Source organism: Alosa sapidissima, chromosome 18 (genome assembly GCF_018492685.1).
Source record: "Alosa sapidissima isolate fAloSap1 chromosome 18, fAloSap1.pri, whole genome shotgun sequence".
In the NCBI taxonomy this organism is placed as follows: domain Eukaryota; kingdom Metazoa; phylum Chordata; class Actinopteri; order Clupeiformes; family Clupeidae; genus Alosa; species Alosa sapidissima.
Genome location: NC_055974.1, coordinates 11,688,680 through 11,709,637, shown reverse-complemented (window position 1 = coordinate 11,709,637; position 20,958 = coordinate 11,688,680). Strand labels below are relative to the sequence as shown.

The window sequence follows — 20,958 nt, the reverse complement described above, 5'->3', positions numbered from 1 at the left end:
CGTGTGTGTGTGTGCGTGTGTGGTGGTGGTGGGGGGGGGGGGGGGGGGGGGATTTGTAGGTCGGTCGGTCGGATGTGGCTTGGATGGAGGGACTTTTTTTCATTCTTCATTGGTTTGTTTTTTCCCTTTTATATATTTTTCCTTTGTTACTGGTGATTTTGTTATTTTTTGATTAATTTTATTGTATTCTGTTTGTAAAGATGTAAGGGCTACTCTGTATCCTCTCCGTACTGACATCTGCAGCTGAAGTCTTGTTAGCGCAGTAGGTGGGCCTGCCACATCAGTTTCGTAATCTGAAAGTCGTGAGTTCGATCCTCACACGGGGCATCAAGGGCGCAGCTGGGTGGGGGCCCAAATATTCTAGCAGTGGCCCTGCGGGGCATGGTGCTTATCAACTATAGTGATAAACCATGGTTATCGTTACCCATGGAAACAAAAAAACATGGTCATGGTTACCCAAAAAAACGTTGTTTTGTCATAGTAAAACCGTGGTTAATTTCCGTAAGGGACATCCAGGCTCCTCGCTGTCCTCCTCACCTCCACGCACCCTGGATAGATCTCTGAGGCCTTTGCTACGGATTCCTGACATGGTGTATTGTCACTGAATTCTATCGGAATGCTCTATTTCACCTCTAGAGTTCAGCAGTAGGGTCCATATGCTACTTTGTGCTTCAGTTCATTTTCTTTCCTGGTGATAACACATTGGACAGCAGGGGCGGGTGGAGCTAAATGCAGCCAAGAGCTTTGGACGGGTTGACAAAATGCCAATAAAATGGCGCCTTGATTGTACTAAAACCATGCACCTGTTAATGACAAAGAGCTTTCTTTTGGAAGATGCAGCAACTCTGTTCAGGCTTACCTCACCATTTCTGCTTGCTGTGAGTTTGTGTGGAGCGGAGGCCAAGAGGTAAAGAAGGGAAGGTGCGGGGTGTTATATGCTACAAATGTGGAAAGGTGAGAAAAATGAAGATAATACACTACCAGTCAAAAGTTTGGGATTACTTAGAAATAACCATTCCACTCCATTATAGACAGAATACCAGCTGGGATCAGTTGCATGGTTTTCAGATTATATTATGTGCTTACATAATTGCAAAAGAGTTTTCTCAGTTAGCCTTTTAAAATGATCAGATTAGTTAACAGAATGTGCCTTTGGAACATTGGATGAATAGTTGCTGATAATGGGCAATGTAGATATTGCATTAAAGATAAGCCATTTCTTTCTACAACAGCCGAGAACCCTTTTGCAATTATGTAAGCACATATTGTAATCTCAAAACTGCTGCCCTGATGCAACTGATCTCAGCTGGTATTCTGTCTATAATGGAGTGGAATGGAAATTTCTAAGTCAGTGTTTTTCAACCTTTTTTGTGCCACGGCACACTTTTGACACTTAAAATGTCCCACGACACTAACATCCTGTGTGAAGAAAAAATAAACATACCATAGCCTAAAACTTCAAATAATACACAGATATTCAGATTGTTTTATTGAGCAAGACCTGCTCAATAAAACAAGCGCCCTCTGTTTAATTTGTAGGTGACTATATCTAATTTAATTGTTGTTATGAACTGGATATGTGATGATTCTGTGAATACTGGATATGGGGCCCCCGTTGTACAATGCCTGCATACCACAAATAGTGCAATCATACAATCAATGAGAGCATGTGGTTATAAATTCTTTGATGCAACAGTTGCTTTTCTGGACCAGTGAGTGACATTTGGGTAATTTTCTGCGGCACACCTGATGATCTCTCACGGCACACTAGTGTGCCCCGGCACAGTGGTTGAAAAACACTGTTCTAAGTGACCCCAAACTTCTGACCGGTAGTGTACAGTAGGTGTGGTGAGCCATAGCTTTATAAGTTCTGTTATCCAGTTATCATGTCCAAATTATTTGAAGGGTTAATATTAAAGGCACACTATGCAAGATTTTCACCTTTACGAAGCCAATTTGATGTTAAACGAACTTGTAATAATAGTTCACCTAGCATAGGCTAGACGTAGCAAGTCCCTACCGAGAAAACCAGTCATGCAACTTCCAAGAGCGGCACCTCGACAAATCTTGCGAGAATCGTGAAACATTACTTTGTCAGTAGATATAGCTCTTTTGAGATAGTTTTTGCCTGTTGTTAATCCTTCACCTCGACAACAAAAGCACTTGTATTATGTACAGGGGGGATAAGTCACGAGAAGTTTGCTATTTACAATAGCAGAGTAACATATAAACACATCGTGACTCTAGAGGGAGCTCTAGAGCATAGTATACCTTTAAAGGTCTCTGGCGGGGTGGGACTTTGAAGCTGAACACCTTCATATAGATGGGATATAGCAAGAATCTGTCCTTTCATTGGGAGACAGTGAAGCCTGTGCAGTACAGACATTAGTAGAAGACCATCCTGTTTGCCGTGAGTAGCGTATATGTTTCTGCATTGAAAAAACTGATACTAAAGACAAAATCAGTTACTATCTATTGCAAGCTATCCCATTCTAATTCCATTATCAATTGTCAGTGCAGATTTACAGCTTGATTGATATTGACTTTGTTGTAGAACGTTTTCTGAATTCACTTACACATAACCTATATTTAAGCCAAGTAGACACTGAGGGTATGAACAACTGAGCATAGTAGGCCTATGCTGTGACTGTGTCTCTGGTCATTGGGAGTGAAAACTCTGATCTCCTCGCAGGATGTCTGGACTTGGCAGATTACGTGTGGCTGTCATTGGGGCAGGTGCAGCAGGACTGTGCGCTGCTCGGCATATTCTATCCCGCCCCGAGGTTTTTGCGCCACCTGTCGTGTATGAACTGAGCGACCATGTTGGGGGTACCTGGGTGTATGAAGAACAGGTGGGCAAATATAAGAATGGCATGCCAATCTACAGCAGCATGTACCGGGATCTCAGGTAAGGTGGATTGCCCAAATGTGGGACGTTTTTTGCTATTCGGATTTATGTAGTAGGCCATACCTGTCAACACTCCCGTATTTCAATGTCATCTCCCAGCACCCTCCCGTTTTGTTATTTCTCCCGGAAAATTCCCGTAATTTGCATGGTCATCAAACTTCATTTTAAAATCATTGATCCATTTATTTTTTCTATTAGTCTGACATCTCCCAAGTTGCCAGTTTGTGTATGAAATACACCCTACACATACACGATTACTTAGTTTCAATTTCAACCGTTTTGTCATAGGCTAAAACCTGGCAACCCAAAACCCAAATAAGGAAGTTGGTGCCGACTGCGCAGCCTGAGTCTCGTCGTAAGCAAGCGGGCTAATTGAATGGCCTACTCCAGAACTAGCTGTTGTGAAATTGTTGGGAATTTAATTGATTAACACATCACATAAACTGTTATTGAGTGTTGTTGATACACTGAACTTGTGCCCTTGGAACCAAATGTGACAGCAAGCAGCTTTGGAGTTTTGGAAGTAGGCTGCAGGCAGGCAGGCAGCTGGTGGATACATAACTGGCATGCGAAAGGTATGGTAAGGTAATAGCAACGACCGAAATGCAGTGTTGAAACCATAGGTTGAAACATGTGTATGAAACGTATTAAATATGCAAACACAGATCCGGTATAAACACTGACCCCCCCCCCCCCCCCCCCCCCTCCCGTTTTTGGAAAGCTAAATGTTGACAGGTATGTAGTAGGCTATATTAGGCTAATGTGAAGGCAACACTTTAAATACACATCCAGCTTTGGTTTTCCCATAGTTTCACTGACATTCATTAGTTTGGGCAAGACCCACAACCACTGGAGCTTAGGTGTCCCCCATTAGGCAGTGTCCCACATTAGGACAATTTAGTAGGCTAATTTAGTAAGGACAGAGGACCTGCATGTCTATGACTGTAATTTCTGGCGTTTAGCATTAATGGTTTACATTTTGAGGAGTCATGTATATCACAATAGCATATTAATATGCATATTAATTAATAGCATATTAATTAATACAAATGTGAAATGTGCAAATGTGATAGCCTAATAACATAAGTGCCATATCAAAAATATTTCCATGTAGGTCGATATCATTGTATGCATTTAAAATTAAACCTTTCCTTCCTAATAGAACTAATATTCCAAAAGAGGTGATGTCATTTCCTGATTTTCCCTTTGAAAGCCACCTATCCTCATTTGTCCATCACACAGAGGTCCGAAAGTATTTGGAGAAATACTGTGACCATTTCAAAATCAGGAATCACATCCAGGTAACATGAAGTAAATGTAGACATGTCTTGTGGTTTTTAAACATTACTGTGACCCTTGCATGGTGAATAATATTGATGTCTGAAGTAAAACCTCTGATAAGATGTCCAACAAATGGTAAATGGTAATCATAATAATCATTGTCACCCAATGTCTGTGATTCCAGGTCATCACCCAGGTTATCATTACTGTGTATTCATGATGATTTGCCAGTTGGCTTGTGTTTTTAAGTTAGGCTTTGTGTCAACTATGGATTGTTTCTGGTGTTATAGCTTGGGGAAAATACAGAAAGTTGAAACATGCTCTCCAAGACATTGTTTAGAACTCTATTTGTTAAACTGTAATTGTTACAGTTGTGAATTTCCTTCTTACAGTTTGAGACAACAGTGGATGCTGTCAAACCAGTGAAGGTAGAAAATGGATGGCATGGCTTGGCTTGGGATGTCACCACCAGCAATGCCATTGATCCCAGCACTGCAGTCAAGAGGCGCTTTGATGCCGTCATGGTGTGCAATGGGTTAGTTTCAGTATAGTGTTATGTCAGTCTCCAAAAGACACATCTCTTTATGTGTGTATCTCAGAAATGCTGAATGGAGAACGTTTTTTCAGGTTCCTGTGTGTATTTAATTGATGCCATCTGTTTTTTTTTTATTAGACACTTCTTTGACCCTTACATTCCATCAATCCCTGGTCTGGAAAAGTTCACCGGTGAGTATATCACCCTGGAATCGGCTAGTCATTTCTTAGGTGTTTTTTTAAGAGAGGTAGATGAGGATTTATGGCACAATAGAGTTTTTTATTGTTATTTCTTATCAGTGATTATGTGTCAGTAGCATATACTGTACACAGCTTGTGGAAAACTACACCTTGTGGAAAACTACCTCATGCCCAGATGTGGCCACTTGTACTTTAACACACACGTGTACAATTCCTGAAATGTGCCATTGTAATATGTTATCAGTTACACAGACAAAGGGAATTCTTGGAAGGTCTGAAGAAAACATAATTGTGCCCTCAGTGACCTGAAATGATTCAGCAGAGTTTTTAGTTAATAATTTATTTTAAGGGCTCCAGCATCACTTAAATGAGCTGTACTCTAAAGTAATAAAAACTGAATTTATGATTTTATTGGCTATTACACTTTAGCAATCATGATTGTTATTATAATTCAACCAGATGCCAAGATATGTCTATCTGCTTGTGAATATCCAGGCACACCAAACGAATATCTCTTGTTCTCAAGAACAAATTCTTTCAGAAACCATAATTCATTTTGTTAGTTGAGATGTGACTGCCAGATATTCAGCTACTGGTATTCATTGTGCATGGCACATCCATATATTACTATGTTGAATGCAGGAACTGTGATGCACAGCCATACCTATCGCAGCGCTGAGCCTTTTGCTGGGAAGTCAGTGGTGCTGCTGGGAGCTGGCCTTTCTGGACTGGACATCGCTCTGGAGCTGTCCAGTGTCAACGCAAAGGTCTGTGGTAGTGAAAGCACTGATGACAACACATCATGCCATCAAAAAACTGAATTGAAAAGCCCAACAGAAAAGACAACAGAAAACTCTCCACATATAACAAATATAGGGTTCATAAACCAATAAACCTCTGTTTATTAACCAGTACACCTCTATTTGTTAACCGAAGGTGGTATTAACCATATCAATTTTCTTCATTACTGTCGAATTACACTGTTGCATTAAACTACTTACAGTATTTGACCCCAGCTGTGGCGCAACTGGCTGGGGCACCTGCACTGTACGCTGGCGACCCGGGTTCGATTCCCACCCCGTGGTCCTTTCCGGATCCCACCCCTGCTTTCTCTCCCATTCACTTCCTGTCACTCTCCACTGTCCTATCATTAAAGGCATAAAGCCCAAAAAAATATACTTTAAAAAAAAAAAAAAAAAAAACTACTTACAGTATGAAGAGCCCATCATTAACCAGTGCACCCATGTTCATTAACCAATACACGTCTGTTTGTTCGGTTGGTTAACTCAAGGTGGTGTTAAGTCACGGCCAGAAGCCCCTGAAAGGCCCCCTTCCTCCTGGTGTGCAGCAGTCGCCCCCGGTGTCTAAAGTCCTTGATGATGGAACCCTGGAGTTCGGGGACGGGAAGCAAGCCCGGCCTGATGTGTTTCTGTTCTGCACTGGGTACAATTTCACCTTTCCATTCCTGGACCAGCAAGTAGGCGTGAAGGTGAAGGATCACCTGGTCAGCCCTCTCTATAAGTTCCTGATGCCCCCAGCGTTTCCATCACTGTTCATTGTGGGCATCTGCAGAGCCATCTGCCCCTTTCCACATTTCCACATCCAGGTAAGAGCTTTGAACCCTCGTAAAAGCAGTTCCACATCTTTGCAGATATCTTATTGTTTATATCGCTGAGTAACTCACAGTAATTTTTTATGTCTCCAATGTTTTTGTTTCATTTCTGTGACCACCCTCCCCATTTTGTTGGTCTTCTTCATCTCTCTCTATTATAAATCCTTTAGACACAGTTCATCATGTCTGTGCTGGATGGTTCTTTCACTCTCCCCTCACAAGAGGAGATGGAGAAGGACATAGAGCTTGATGAAGCTGCTCGCCGCACCAGGGGCATTGCCACACGACATATCTTGAAGCTTGATTCAGAACAGTGGGCCTACAATGATGAGCTGGCTCGTCTTGGTGGGTTTAAGCAACTTCCACCATACTGGAGCAACCTGTACGAGTCCAACAAGGTGTTCCGCTCCAAGGACATGCTCAACTACAAGACCTACAACTACAGAGTGCTCAATGAGAAGGAATGGATAGTGCAAGGCCCACAGGGGCAGTCTCTTCCCAAACCATTACCATAAATATTATTGTGGCGATAAGGAGACTAGCTCTTTACATAAACTTAGAGTACTATACGAAACCTGGAAAAATCCATTGACTTGTCATATTTATTGACAGTGGGTTTTGATAATTAATTCTGGTATTACTGTATTTAGGGATGGGCAAAAATACATCAAAATTGATTTGGAAATAAAATATCAAATATCCTAATTTTAAGTGTATCAAAACAAACTACAAAATACAGTAGCCATGCCATGTATCAAAATACTATGTTTTTGTATTTTGAAAATACTAAAACTACTCTTTTAAGGCTAGGGAGCATGAAATCACTTTTCAAACCTTCCATATCAGTCAATCTATTCCTTCATCACTACACTGATTATGTTGATAAAGTGGACACGTGAGCAACAGCTTTTCTCTGCCTACATGCCATAAATCTGCAAAAACAGATTTCAACAGATCCACTATGCTGACCTGCCGGTTACATCTCAGAGATGTACTCAAAAAGTCACAACTGAACTTGTCAAGTGGCACAAACTAACCACTGAACCTATTGAGAACCACAGAATGTGGTCCTAAAGCAACCCAATGCAGTTATATTATCTTAAATAAGAATTAAGTCTCTGACATTGTCAATGCATGGCCAGATATTGCATTGCAATGCATGCTTGATATTGCATTGTGTAACGCTGTTGATCAGGAAGGATCATGACCCTTTATGTTGGTTTTTAACTGGGTACCGTGTAAGCGCTAAATGTGGTATATTGATCCCAAGGGGCATAACTATGGATACATATAACTGGTTCCATGTTTTCCAATGATTAAAGTTCTCAAGAAAAAAACTGATGATCAAAATTCTCAAGAAACTTGAGGTTGGTGTTAGAGAGGGGTGTATTGTGTGTGTGTGTGTGAGTAACCTACACGTTACTAGTCACGTTAAACATCAAACAGAGGAAAGATTTACACTACACCTTGCAGTACAGCAGGCTATCTTTTTAGAGTGGGCTTTTTGCATCGCCATTGTTCACCACCAACATTATTTTGTTTCACTCCCTTGGGATAGTGAGTGTTCATCTGTGTTGTGTCATTGTTTTGTGTTTTGTGTGAGTGTGTGTGTGTGTGTGTGTATGTGTGTGTGTGTGTGTGTGTCTAATCTACAGTCACACAGAAAACAGTTCATGGATAGCACACGAAGAATCCCATATCATGAAAAATTGACTGAGGAAAAGACATAATTTATGATTCTGCCAGACTATAGTCCTGTGTAAGGGCAACTAGGACAAATGGTAGATTCATGTAAATGTTTGAGGTCCAGCTTGCAGTTGCCATAGTTATATCACCCATTTAAGTAAAGTGAGAAGTGGGCCTAAGTTCACTTGGCTTGAAGCCAAGCTGTTAAAATGGGCGAGGCATAAGTCTACCAGAGGTGGGACCAAGTCACTGTTTGGCAAGTCACAAGTAAGTCCCAAGTCTTAGCACTCAAGTCCAAGTCAAGTCCCAAGTAAATACAGAGAAGGGCAAGTCGAGTCCAAGTCCAAGTCTCATCAAAGCCAAGTCGAGTCCAAGTCCAAGTCCCAATCTTTTTCAAGTCCTGAACAAGTCATCAGGTACTCTTCACTTAATAATGGCATTATTAGACTATCGATCATAATTTTAACACTTCCATCTAATCCACAGATTTTTTTTTATAAATACAGATTAAAATATGTTCAATGTTTCTGTCTTGAAATCTTTTACGATATATGCATGCGCATACAATATACACGTGCATACCTGAGTAATCTGTACAAAACGGATAGCTACATGACAAATATATATATTGTTTTTCCAAATTGCGGAGCACACTGTAAGTATGAGTAATAATTTGACTGATGACATTTCACTGCGCTAGGCCACAGATTTGCCTGCAAACAATTTATTAGGCTGTCTGCCAGTGGCGACTCATAAGGGAAGCCAAGGTCAACACTTTTATATTATTTAAATGATAATAATGACACAGTAATTTTGTTTTAAAGTATTCATTTCTAATGAAATACTACACATTTGATGCTGTTTATCTCATTTGTAAATGGTGCACTGTCACTTTAAGCCCATTGTGTGCCACTGTCCACACATTCTCATAATGATCTTTTTTTACCAGCTCCATTCATATGGCTAGTCCACAAACTCAAACATTGTTTGTGCCACATGTATAGCACAATATTAACAATGATAAGCATGATATTAAGTTGGCACAAACAGCTTTCATTCCTTTGGAAATAGATGCATGTATGACATGACGCTTGCTTGACATTTTCTGTTTGCAATTAAATGTGAATTATGAGCCTGGTAGCCAGTAGCCACCTAGCTAGCTGAGTGGAATGCGTATGCGTGGCATATCAATGTGCTTCATGTAAACAAATTATTGAATAGGCCTACAGTACTTCAAGACTCACCATTTCCATTACACAAAGGCAAAGACAACTCTTCATATTCTTGTCCACTTTCCAAATCACAGTGAGTGCAGCCTACATGTATGTCATAGTGACCTGGATCTCATAGTTTATAACAGTAGTGAAAACCGGATAAATCCGCAATTTCCCCTAATCTCGTATTTGTTGCCTTCATGATTTCCTTTTATACGTTTCTTATATTTAAAAGAAAATATCAATCACCATCAACAATGACAAGCCAGCTGGAACCTGCCACTCGTTTTCTCTCCCTCTCGTGCGTGCTTAGATGGGGTTCTCAATTAAATGAAGTAGGCTAGCATAAGTTCAAGTTGGATCATAATAGAGGACTCGAAAAGTATCATGTTTATGTAACATGCTGTTGGTGCATTTTGACATTGTAAACGTTCTCTAACAAGAGTGCAAATCAGTTTGCAGTAAAGCTACTAGTTATTGGCTAAATGTTGGTCGTTTCTCTGTCTCTTGGTGCCCTACACACAGTGCGTAACGCATGTGGGGGTAGCGGCAGCACTGAACTGTGCTCTGGACTGGCCGCTTGTCTCCGCTATTTTCTTTTTTTTTTTTAGTCGCGGAGGGAAAGCATTTCTGGGGTGACTGGTCCATGATCAGGAAATTTAGTTTTTGACTCGAGACATGTTAAGTCGTCACAAGTCAAAGAGGCAAAGTCCGAGTCAAGTCTCGAGTGAATAGTATTCAAGTCCAAGTCGAGTCGCAAGTCATGCCGAATTTTATCAAGTCAAGTCTGAAGTCATTAAAATCATGACTCGAGTCTGACTCGAGTCCAAGTCATGTGACTCGAGTCCACATGTCTGAAGTCTACTGTATTGAATGACGCTGGGGTACATTACAGCACAGCCCAGCAGGCTACAAGGGCCCGTTTTGTTGCAAATAGCCAAAGCCAGCTGCAATCACAACGTAGACTACGGTGGAGAGTTCAACTCCAATGGCGAAATCAGAAATATGTTAGCATCCTTACTACCCTTCTCCTCTAAATTACTCAGGCGGGTATTTGAAATGTAGCCTAGTTGTGTGTGATGAACAGAGGGGGGAAGTTATCTAAACATCCCAGCAGTTAAAAGGCAAGGTTACCAGTAGCGTCCATATAGCCTACTACTGTCTGAATCAGAGGAGAAAAGTTTAGGCCTATTGAAAGCATGCTTGTCGTGATCAGAGTGCACGTAGCCCATATAGACTCTGAAGTGATTTTTAAAATGAGAAGTCAAGACTAACATCATCATCGATTTTTCTTTGCCTTTACAGTTCACATACAATTGAATGTTGATGGTGGTGGCCTTGAACCAAAGATTCTATAGTTAATTTTATCAAACGTCTCTGCTTGAATCATTACAGCAAAATGTCAGGATTATGTGTCGCCATTATTGGGGCAGGTGGTGCCAGATTATGCTAGGCACCTTCTATCCTGCCCCGAGCTTTTTGTGTATGAGCAGACCAAACATGTTGGGGTGTGTGTGTGTGTGTCTAATCTACAGTCACACAGAAAACAGTTCATAGATAGCACACAAAGAATCCCATATCATAAAAAATTGACTGAGGAAAAGACATAATTTATGATTCTGCCAGACTACAGTCCTGTACAAGGGCTACTAAGGACAATGGTAAATAAGATTCATGTGAATATTTGAGGTCCAGCTTTCAGTTACCATAGTTATATTGGCCATTTAAATTAAAGGAACACCCCGACTTTTTTGGGACACAAATCACAGCATGTAAATAGGAAAATGAAGGAGTTCATTGGTCACTATTGGGAGGTGTAGGCAGATCGAGTAATTTCACGCATGGAGATGATAAGGGTAGCCTGTATCTACTTTTATAACTCTGGGGAAATGGTGCTTAAGCTAAAGACCCATGCAAAAAGTCGGCGTGTTCCTTTAAGTGAGAAGTGGGCCTAAATTCACTTGGCTTGAAGTCAAGCTGTTTAAATGGGCGGGGCATATGTCTACTATTGGGTGACGCTGGGGTACAGTTACAGTAACAGTTACGGCTACAAGGGCCCGTTGTGTTGCGAATAGCAAAAACCAGCTGCAACAACAACGTAGCCTACAAGAGCGAAGGGATAGTAGATCCAATGGTGAAATTACGAAATTTGTTGGCATCCTCACTACCAATCTCTAAATTACTCAGGTAAGTAATTGAAATGCCGTGTGCGATGACCCGAGGGAGGGGGGAGGGGTTTATGTTTATTGAAAGCATAGGCTACTTGGCTGCTAGTTAATCAAAGTGCACGTAGCGCATAGATTCTGAGTGATTTTTAAAATGAAAAGTCAAGACTAACATCATCGATTTTTTCTTGGTTTTACAGCTCACACACAATCGAATGTTGATGGTGGTGGCCTTAACCATTACAGCAAAAATGTCGAGATTACGTGTCGCCATTATTGGGGCAGGGGGTGCCGGTTTATGCGCTGCTAGGCACCTTCTATCCCGTCCCGAAATTTTTGCACCGCCGGTTGTGTATGAGCAGACCAAATATGTTGGGGGAACGTGGGTGTACGAGGAACGGGTAGGCAGCTATAGCACTGGCGTGCCAATCCACAGCAGTATGTACCGTGATCTCAGGTAAGGACCGAGGACCAGCGTGGAAAAAAACACTTTATTGTGCACGATTATTGGTCATATTATGACTACACTGTGAATCATACAGATATGGTGATCATCCATTTAGTAAAAACACAAAAGTAACCGTATTAAACATAGGCTACATCTAAGCTCAATTGGTAATGCAGACATTCCAAATAATGGACACATTGTCATGCCTATTCTATTGTAGGCTATTTACATTGTTGAAGCATGTGCAAACATCCAAAATGCAGCAAGAATAGCCTTGTCCAAATGTCATGTTTGGATTGGCTTTTACCTGATTTATTGTTTCCTGGCGATATTTTAGAATGGTATACCCAAAGCTTTCTGGTGAGAACAAAACACTGCCACATTTCAAAGAACCTCCTCCAGCAGGGAATGGCCTAGACCAATTTATTAGTAGGCCTATGGTGTAAGGCCTCCTCTTTGGCCGCCATGCAGCATCAGTTCATTTAGGCAACACCAGAACAGTCAGGTCACTGCATAATGTGAATCGTTCCCTTATTCATTCCTCTAAAACACACCCCATAGTGTCTCAATAATATTTGGCCATGGCACGAGTGACATAGTTAGTATCCAGACATCCCTTCAGACAGCTTCCTCTTGTGTCAACAGTTACTCCTGTTGGATGTGGTTCGTCCTTTGTCATTGTATGACGACATTACCCAGAATACAGTGGCTTTTGGTCCACCACAAACCCTTGCCATCCGGCATCCGTGACCTACTGGTTAGGGAATTTGACTTGTGACCGAAGGGTGGCTGGTTTGATCCCTGACTGGTAGAAAAAAATGTGGGTGGGGGGCACCTAACCCCACCAGCTCCCCGAGTGCCAGGATTAAGGCTGCCCACTGCTCTGGGTGTGTATGTGTGTGCTTCTAGTGTGCTCAGTGTGTGTGTGTGTGTGTGTGTTTGAATGGGTGTACACTGTATGTGGGTGTGTTGTACACTACCCCCGGATGGGTAAAATGCAGAACACAAATTCCTTGTATATGCAAGTATACTTTAGCCTGACAAGCCAGAGCCACATCAAGACGTTGGGTCTGGGAATTTACCATAGGCAGTGGTAATCCGAGGGGCGGGATAAACAGTTGTCTTTCAAATTTCCTCTGCACGCAATAGGACAGTGCTACAACTCAAGAGTCCCATGCATTTTCTGTTACTACAACCTTCACTTCCTGCTTTTACTGATGGAAACAGTGAACCAGGCCATGCATCTGTAGGATTGAAACCTCAAATTCATGAATACATAGTGTCAAGCCATAAGTTTATGTAGTCAAAGCTGACAGTCAGTGGTTCATCCAACAAAACAATGAACTGAGACATTCCAACAATTAACAAGGAATGGCTGAGGATAGGAAGTTAGATAGCAGACCTAAATCTGGTACTGCATGGAGGAGTGGGCAAAAAGGCCCCAAATTATTAAATTATTATTATTATTATTAAATTAAATTATTAAATTAAATTATTATTATTATTAAATTAAATTATTAAATATATCTTGGTATTTTCTTTGTGTTGTGTTATTAGAATGTCTGCAGTACAAATTGAACTTTACATGTATGTTTAATAAGGTTATTTTGATATATATACTGTATATATATACTGATATACATACTGTATATATATATATATTTTTTTTCTGTTGGGCTTACAAACTTTCAAGCAGCACTGCATCACGTCCACAGCCTATTTGACCTGCTCGCCCATGGTTTAACAGCTCTGTATATCAGTATGGATGTGGAAGTATGACCCAATTATTTCCCTCCATGCAACAGAACAAATATTCCTAAAGAGGTGATGTCGTTTCCTGATTTCCCCTTCGAAAAGCACCTCTCCTCCTTTGTCCATCACACAGAGGTCCGAAGGTATTTGGAGAAATACTGTGACCACTTTAAAATAAGGAATCACATAAAGGTAATGGAGTTTATTCATCTAATGATGGACAAAGGCCTAGTGCATGAAAAGCACATGAAAAGCACAAAGCACAAAGGCCTAGTGCATGAAAAGCATACTAAACTCCTAGCTGGCTCCTTTGAATTTGTTTGACAATGACCTTTGTTGTTCAGTATCTTTCATTTGGCTAAAGATACCATGAGACTGACAATGTATAAGCATTATACAACCTCTACCCCAAAATTATCACTTTGAAAAGTAATAAGGTATTTTCATAAACATTTTTATGAATGCAAATCACTTTAATTGACCTTTGATTTGGTAGTGGGACGTGATGTATTGGTCTACTTCCTGAAAATGTAACCGAGGTAAACTAATGACTCCAGTTTGAGAATGGAGCAGTACACGATGACTGGACAGACTGATGTGGGTCAAGGCAAGGTTGTAAGTGATGCTCATGCAATGAAAGATTCTAGCACTTTGCTCATTACATTCATTCCAGTCATTCATTACATACACTTGCTGCACAGCCATCTGATTGTCCTCAGTCACCATTCACTGTGTTGTAATGTTTAGCATATAATTTACGTTTACATTTATTCATTTAGCAGACACTTTTGTCATTTTTTAGTATAGTATATATTTTGGGCATTTTTGCCTTTATGTGGACAGGACAGTGAAGAGTGACAGGAAGTGAGTGGGAGGGAGCGATAGGATGGGGATGGGAAATGACCACAGGTCGAATTCGAACCTGGGTCCCCATGGCCACTTGGACCCGTACATGGTATGGGCGCTGTAGCCTGCTGCACCACAGTGCCATGTGGTTTTATCAGTTTTTATCCAAAAAATTAATAACATTCAAGTAGCATTGCAGAGGAGACCTTAGGTAACAATTACCACAACAATACCACAACAATAAATACTATTACCAGAGGAAGAGAGTGCAGAATCTAAAGTGCTAGTCAAAGTGTGGTCAAAGGAAATATTGGTAGAAGAAGAATGACACGGCATTCAGGTATCAGAACAGTAATCCAATGCAAGTGTGTCAACAATGCAACTGTGCGTCAGTAACTGTTTTTCTTCATTATAATGTGCTCCCTCTCTTCAAAAACAGGGAATACAATAAACTCTTTGAAGTTGTAGCCTACCCAATCAGATTTCTTCCTCCTTTTTTACAGTTTGAGACAACAGTGGATGCTGTCAAACCAGTGAAGGTGGAAAGTGGATGGCATGGCTTAGGTTGGGATGTCACCACCAGCAATGGCATTGATTCCAGCACTGCAGTCAAGAGGCACTTTGATGCTGTCCTGGTGTGCAATGGGTTAGTGCATGGATTTCTGTTAATAAAATAAAAAACGTGTTTGAGAAATGAAATGGGATAAAATAATTCCACTTTTTTAATTTTATCAGGCACTTCTTTGACCCTTATTTTCCACCAATCCCTGGTCTGGACAAATTTACAGGTGGGTATGTTTTGCATGTTGCACAAGCCAGATTTTCTTCACAAAATGTATTCAGGTGTATTGCTGATTATGACAGCATTTCCACTTATAGGGAGAGCTATTGTATATTTCATGCAAGTATGACATATTATTCTTAGTGCTCATATATTTGAGCTCTTGTGACCTGGATATGGAAGAGGTTATAAAAAATACTTCAATTTTAGTAATCACATTGCATCCATATGCACAGTCACGACAGTAGCTGTTAAAACATCAGTCATCAAGTATTGGTTAAATTGATTCACTGTATTCTTGCTAGCTCTTAAGAAATATACTGCAGATACTCTTTAGTTCAGTGTAGATTTTTAGTTAATTATTTGTAGGGTTGCAACATTTTCAAAGTTGGAAACTTTCCATGGAAATTGATGGGGACATATGGTAATTATGGGGAAATTTGCAAGTTATCCTATAACAGGGAACTTAAATGTATTTAATAAAACAATAATGCTACTTCTATTAAATTTCTACCTTGCACTGTGCAAAACTCCATCACATACACAGATTGTTTTTGGAATCCTACACACTACAGCAACTATTGAAGCAACAGATGGAGGTGTTCCACCCCTCTGAACCCTAATCATTTCACAAGATCACATATATAAGAGCCATGTACTGGACTCTTAAACCATAAAAGAGATTAGAAGAGTATTTTATTGCCATTGTTCCTGTATCCTATATGATGGTACATAGACAAATATTTTGTCAAAGCACAGGATTTTCTCTTGGCTGCTGAATCTTACAGTTGGGCAAATATATCCATGTGGATTTATATTTGGTAGTTTGGTAGAGGGGCTGTGTGCACATTCAACCTATGTTTAGGCCTGCTGCAGGACAAGGTATACAATAAGGTGAAACATAAGAGAGAGAAATAAAAAAAATTAAGAAATGGCAACGTTTGACCCAATATGGGGTCTTCTTCAGGCAATTGGCAGAATAATTTGCCTGAAGAAATCCTGTTAGGTTGAAACATTGACATTATTTAATTAAATTTTGGGAACTACTCCAGTATGCAGACATTCAATTTTGTTTTTATTTATATTTGGTACCCAGAAACTGTGATGCACAGCCATACCTATCGCAGCGCTGAGCCTTTTGCTGGGAAGTCAGTGGTGCTGCTGGGAGCTGGCCTTTCTGGACTGGACATCGCTATGGAGCTGTCCAGCGTCAACGCAAAGGTTAGTGATATAGACAGCTAGCCACTACTGACTTTGAGTAATGTCAAAAGTCCTGAGTGGAAGAGAGAAAAGAGCCATGCAAAAAAAAAAAACACACTGCAGAAGCCACAGAAAAAAAGCCTCTGTAGCAGGGCGCTGAACATGTTTGGTGTTTTAAGCCCCCAACGTCGTCTTCCAGGCAGCGCTGCATGGGGTTAGGCAAGGGTTAGGGTTAGGGTTAAGGTTAGGGTTAAGGTTAGGCTTAGGTGCCTTGAAGTCGACGGTCGCAGCGCTGCCTTTAAGTCGATGGTGGGGGCTTAAAACACCATTGCGCGTTGAACATGTACGTGGTGTGGCTATTAAATTACAAAAAAGAAACACGTTTTCTTCATTACTGTTCAATTATAGCATTAGACTCATTAGATGAAGTTTATTATTACAATGTTAATACGCCTCTGTTCATTAACCAATACACGTCTGTTTGTTCGGTTGGTTAACTCAAGGTTGTGTTAAGTCACGGCCAGAAGCCCCTGAAAGGCCCCCTTCCTCCTGGTGTGCAGCAGTCGCCCCCGGTGTCTAAAGTCCTTGATGATGGAACCCTGGAGTTCGGGGACGGGAAGCAAGCCCGGCCTGATATGTTTCTGTTCTGCACTGGGTACAATTTCACCTTTCCATTCCTGGACCAGCAAGTAGGCGTGAAGGTGAAGGATCACCTGGTCAGCCCTCTCTATAAGTTCCTGATGCCCCCAGCGTTTCCATCACTGTTCATTGTGGGCATCTGCAGAGCCATCTGCCCCTTTCCACATTTCCACATCCAGGTAAGAGCTTTGAACCCTCGTAAAAGCAGTTCCACATCTTTGCAGGTGCATTTATATCGTTGAGTAACTCACAGTAATTTTTTGTCTCCAATGTTTTTGTTTCTGTGACCACCCTCCCCATTTTGTTGGTCTTATAAATCCTTCAGGCACAGTTCATAATGTCTGTGCTGGATGATTCTTTCACTCTCCCCTCACAAGAGGAGATGGAGAAGGACATAGAGCTTGATGAAGCTGCTCGCCGCACCAGGGGCATTGCCACACGACATATCTTGAAGCTTGATTCAGAACAGTGGGCCTACAACGATGAGCTGGCTCGTCTCGGTGGGTTTAAGCCACTTCCACCATACTGGAGCAACCTGTACGAGTCCAACAAGGTGTTCCGCTCCAAGGACATGCTCAACTACAAGACCTACAACTACAGAGTGCTCAATGAGAAGGAATGGATAGTGCAAGGCCCACAGGGGCAGTCTCTTCCCAAACCATTACCATAAATATTATTGTGGCTCTTTAAGTAAACTGGTCAGGCAACTAGTTTTGGTATCATCTTCAAATTAAATTTGTTGGTATATCGTCATGTGAAGGTCAGATAGATATACATGTATTGTTCCCACCATCCATCCAGTGTGTATGCGGTTTTGTGTTTTGTGCGGTTTTGCTGAAACATACAGCAAAAATTGAAGAAGACCTTTCCCAGTACAACATTTTGGACTATATTGCCCAAAGGCACCAGTTAACTCTGTGACTCTGTGTCACTTTGTGAATAGAGTCTGGTGACTCATGATTGGGAAACGTTTGCAACACTAGCATGGTGACAGGTGTAGACTTTTGCATTAACTCTGAAATCATTGGTCCAGCCTAACCAATCACATTGATAAGGAAATCCCAATGTTACTTCCTACTTGGCCTAAACCTTACAAACTGACGATAAACAGTAGCCTGGAAAATCCAGACCCTGGTAATCTAAAAAGATTAAGGGTCTGGCCAAGAACAATGTAATGGCCCAACTCGAGGGGCAGCAACAAGCATACATTTAAAAATATAACTGCACGCAATTGGATAACACTAGACCGTGTTTACTCTGAATTATTTCGGACTTTGACGCATTCGGATAACAGTACGACCAATGTGTACTGTCCTCCAACGTTGCAGCGCTGTCTTCATCAGTTTAGCTGGTTCCCAGGAATGTGGTGTAAAAGTAACGTGCATCATTGCTCATTGCCAGTGTCTCGCAGAGACAATTCCATTGTGCTCTCGTGAGAACTCTGGATTTCCAGGATAAATAAACAGCATAAGCAGTCAAGAAACAATGTATGTAGGCCTGCCATTGCTGTAAATAAATGTATACATTTCTTCTGACTGCAATTTTTGATGTTTGCAGGCGTTGCTACTAACGTTTACCATAGCTACTTGATAAATGATTAGCATGCTGCACACATTTGTTCAAAAATGTTGGATTCAAGTAGACTGCTTATCATCTTAATCCCAATGTAAATGGAAAAGTCTTTTCTCAGACTCAAAAGGGCCTGCCTGTCCCAAGGAGAAAAAGTATCACTTTGAAACACACACCTGGAGAAACTGAACAGTCCAACCAAAAGAATATGATAAACTAGACAATTAGGGCTAGGCCTACTTTGTTTTCAATATTTCCAGGCTTCCACTAGTGCTGCTGACAACTGAAACAGCAAGACACAGACAGAGGTAGAAAGAGCTGTTGGAGCCTAATGTAGCTTAACAGCACCTAGGCTAAAGGCCTAATATATCTACATAATGTGTGCTGTCATGAATAAATAATCAGAAATACAGTATTTTCTGTATCAGTAGTTTATAATAAAATATAATAATAAAAATAATGATATAGTTATAATAATAATATAAATATTATAGGCTACATAGCCCAATATGCCTCTCCCCCTTCCGATCAGACACCTTATATAACTAACATATTTCCTGTGGGAAACATTGACTGCAGCTTATTTAACTAAAAAATAGTAAGAAAATCGCATTGTAAACTTAAAATCGTGAATCGTATCGAATCGTGAGTTGAGCGTATCGTTACGTCCCTAACTTACATGGCTTCTCATAACACATATGTAGATGATACTTGATACCCAACTATATCTATCTTTCCTGCCTGATGATGCCAAGGTGCCCTTGATGCCCTAGGGATCAATAAAGTATATCTATCTATCTATCTATCTATCTATCTATCTATCTATCTATCAAGGCCTCGTCGCGGATTTCAGATTGTCTCTGACATATCCGCTTGGACAAAGGAACACCACCACCAGAACAGTTACAAGTCAAAATGACCTTTTGGATATGTTGACGTGGAATAAAGCAATTGTTGATACACTGCAACTAGAGTGTAGTCAAAGCACGCACATCCTTGATTTAAAACTGGGAGCAGGACTAAAGGCAAATAGTCACATTTAAGAGAAAAGTCCGCTACAACCAGATTTTGCTCCCAATAATGACGTTTCGGGCCTTTCAACCCTTCCTCAGACGGGAACAAAATCTGGTCATAGCGGACTTTTCTCTTATATGATATACCGTACTGCAACTAAACACTAAAATGGCTTGCCATACGGTAGTGACAACAGTTTTTTAAAAATATTTTTTGTATGATCTGTTTCACAATAAATGGACATGATGACAACTTTGCCAGTATGTATTTATTTTATTATGCAATTTATTTGCTGCTGGGGATCAATTCAACATGAATGTAGTTGGGCTCATATTATTTCTCGAAAAACTAATTATTTTAAATGTTTTCCACGATTCAGCGTAACTAAACTCAGGGATGGGCAGTAGGCTATTTATGATACATGTATTTAAAACATGTATTTCAAATGCAGTAATAGTATTTTGTCATTTGTATTTTATTGGGTTGAAGAAAATGGCTCGGTATTTGAAAGTATCAAAATACTTTATAGATTTTTTGTATTTTAAAAATACAGCCAAATATTTTTGGTAAAACCATTACTTTTTGGTGATGTGATGACATAATAAAATTGCAAAACAATAAGCCTCTGACTGGTGCTAATTTAGTAATTTGTCTAGACTTGTGATCAGAATATTGAGATTCAGGAAGAGGTTTGAGTGCAAGATGAGTAACGTGTAGGTTGTTCACACACACATTACACCCCGTCTCTAACACCAACCTCAAGTTTCTTGAGACCTTTATTTTTTCATTTTATTCTTGAGAACTTTCATCATCGGAACACATGGAACAGGTTATGTGGTTCCGCTGCAACATTGCTCATAAAGTTTCCTCATGTATTACCTAAAACAACACAATGAAAAAAAACATAGTTATGCCCCTTGGCATCAATATAACCGCATTTAGCGCTTAGGCCGGGCCTACACCCAGTTAGTTAAAAAGGTCATGATCCTACCTGATCAACATGTTACACAGTGCAATATCAATTATTCTGGGCATTCATTGACAATGTCTTCATTCTTATTTATTCATTCTTATTTCAATGACTTAATTCTTATTTAAAGTAATAGAA

The 20,958-nt window shown here is 40.5% G+C and overlaps 2 protein-coding genes across 6 annotated transcripts; both read left to right on the top strand.

Moving 5' to 3' along the window:
* The first annotated feature begins 824 nt into the window (after window positions 1–824).
* LOC121690372 (flavin-containing monooxygenase FMO GS-OX-like 7) lies at window positions 825–7,216 on the top strand. Of its 3 annotated transcripts, none has more exons than XM_042070886.1 (8): window positions 825–954; window positions 2,693–2,908; window positions 4,071–4,209; window positions 4,582–4,724; window positions 4,863–4,915; window positions 5,567–5,691; window positions 6,216–6,530; window positions 6,707–7,216. In XM_042070886.1, the coding sequence occupies exons 2-8, from the start codon at window positions 2,694–2,696 to the stop codon at window positions 7,049–7,051; spliced, it is 1,335 nt and encodes a 444-aa protein (XP_041926820.1). In that variant the 5' UTR covers window positions 825–954; window position 2,693; the 3' UTR covers window positions 7,052–7,216. The 3 variants fall into 3 exon arrangements, with proteins under 3 accessions (XP_041926820.1, XP_041926819.1, XP_041926821.1); XM_042070885.1 differs by lacking the exon at window positions 825–954 and adding an exon at window positions 2,338–2,410; XM_042070887.1 differs by lacking the exon at window positions 825–954 and having other exon boundaries at window positions 2,839–2,908; window positions 4,151–4,209.
* A 4,244-nt stretch (window positions 7,217–11,460) lies between these two features.
* LOC121690454 (flavin-containing monooxygenase FMO GS-OX4-like) lies at window positions 11,461–20,101 on the top strand. Of its 3 annotated transcripts, XM_042071022.1 has the most exons (8): window positions 11,461–11,623; window positions 11,802–12,058; window positions 13,855–13,993; window positions 15,151–15,293; window positions 15,383–15,435; window positions 16,525–16,649; window positions 17,132–17,446; window positions 17,593–20,101. In XM_042071022.1, the coding sequence occupies exons 2-8, from the start codon at window positions 11,817–11,819 to the stop codon at window positions 17,935–17,937; spliced, it is 1,362 nt and encodes a 453-aa protein (XP_041926956.1). In that variant the 5' UTR covers window positions 11,461–11,623; window positions 11,802–11,816; the 3' UTR covers window positions 17,938–20,101. The 3 variants fall into 3 exon arrangements, with proteins under 3 accessions (XP_041926956.1, XP_041926957.1, XP_041926958.1); XM_042071023.1 differs by lacking the exon at window positions 11,461–11,623 and having other exon boundaries at window positions 11,767–12,058; XM_042071024.1 differs by lacking the exons at window positions 11,461–11,623; window positions 11,802–12,058 and having other exon boundaries at window positions 13,915–13,993; window positions 14,298–15,293.
* Window positions 20,102–20,958: the final 857 nt, after the last annotated feature.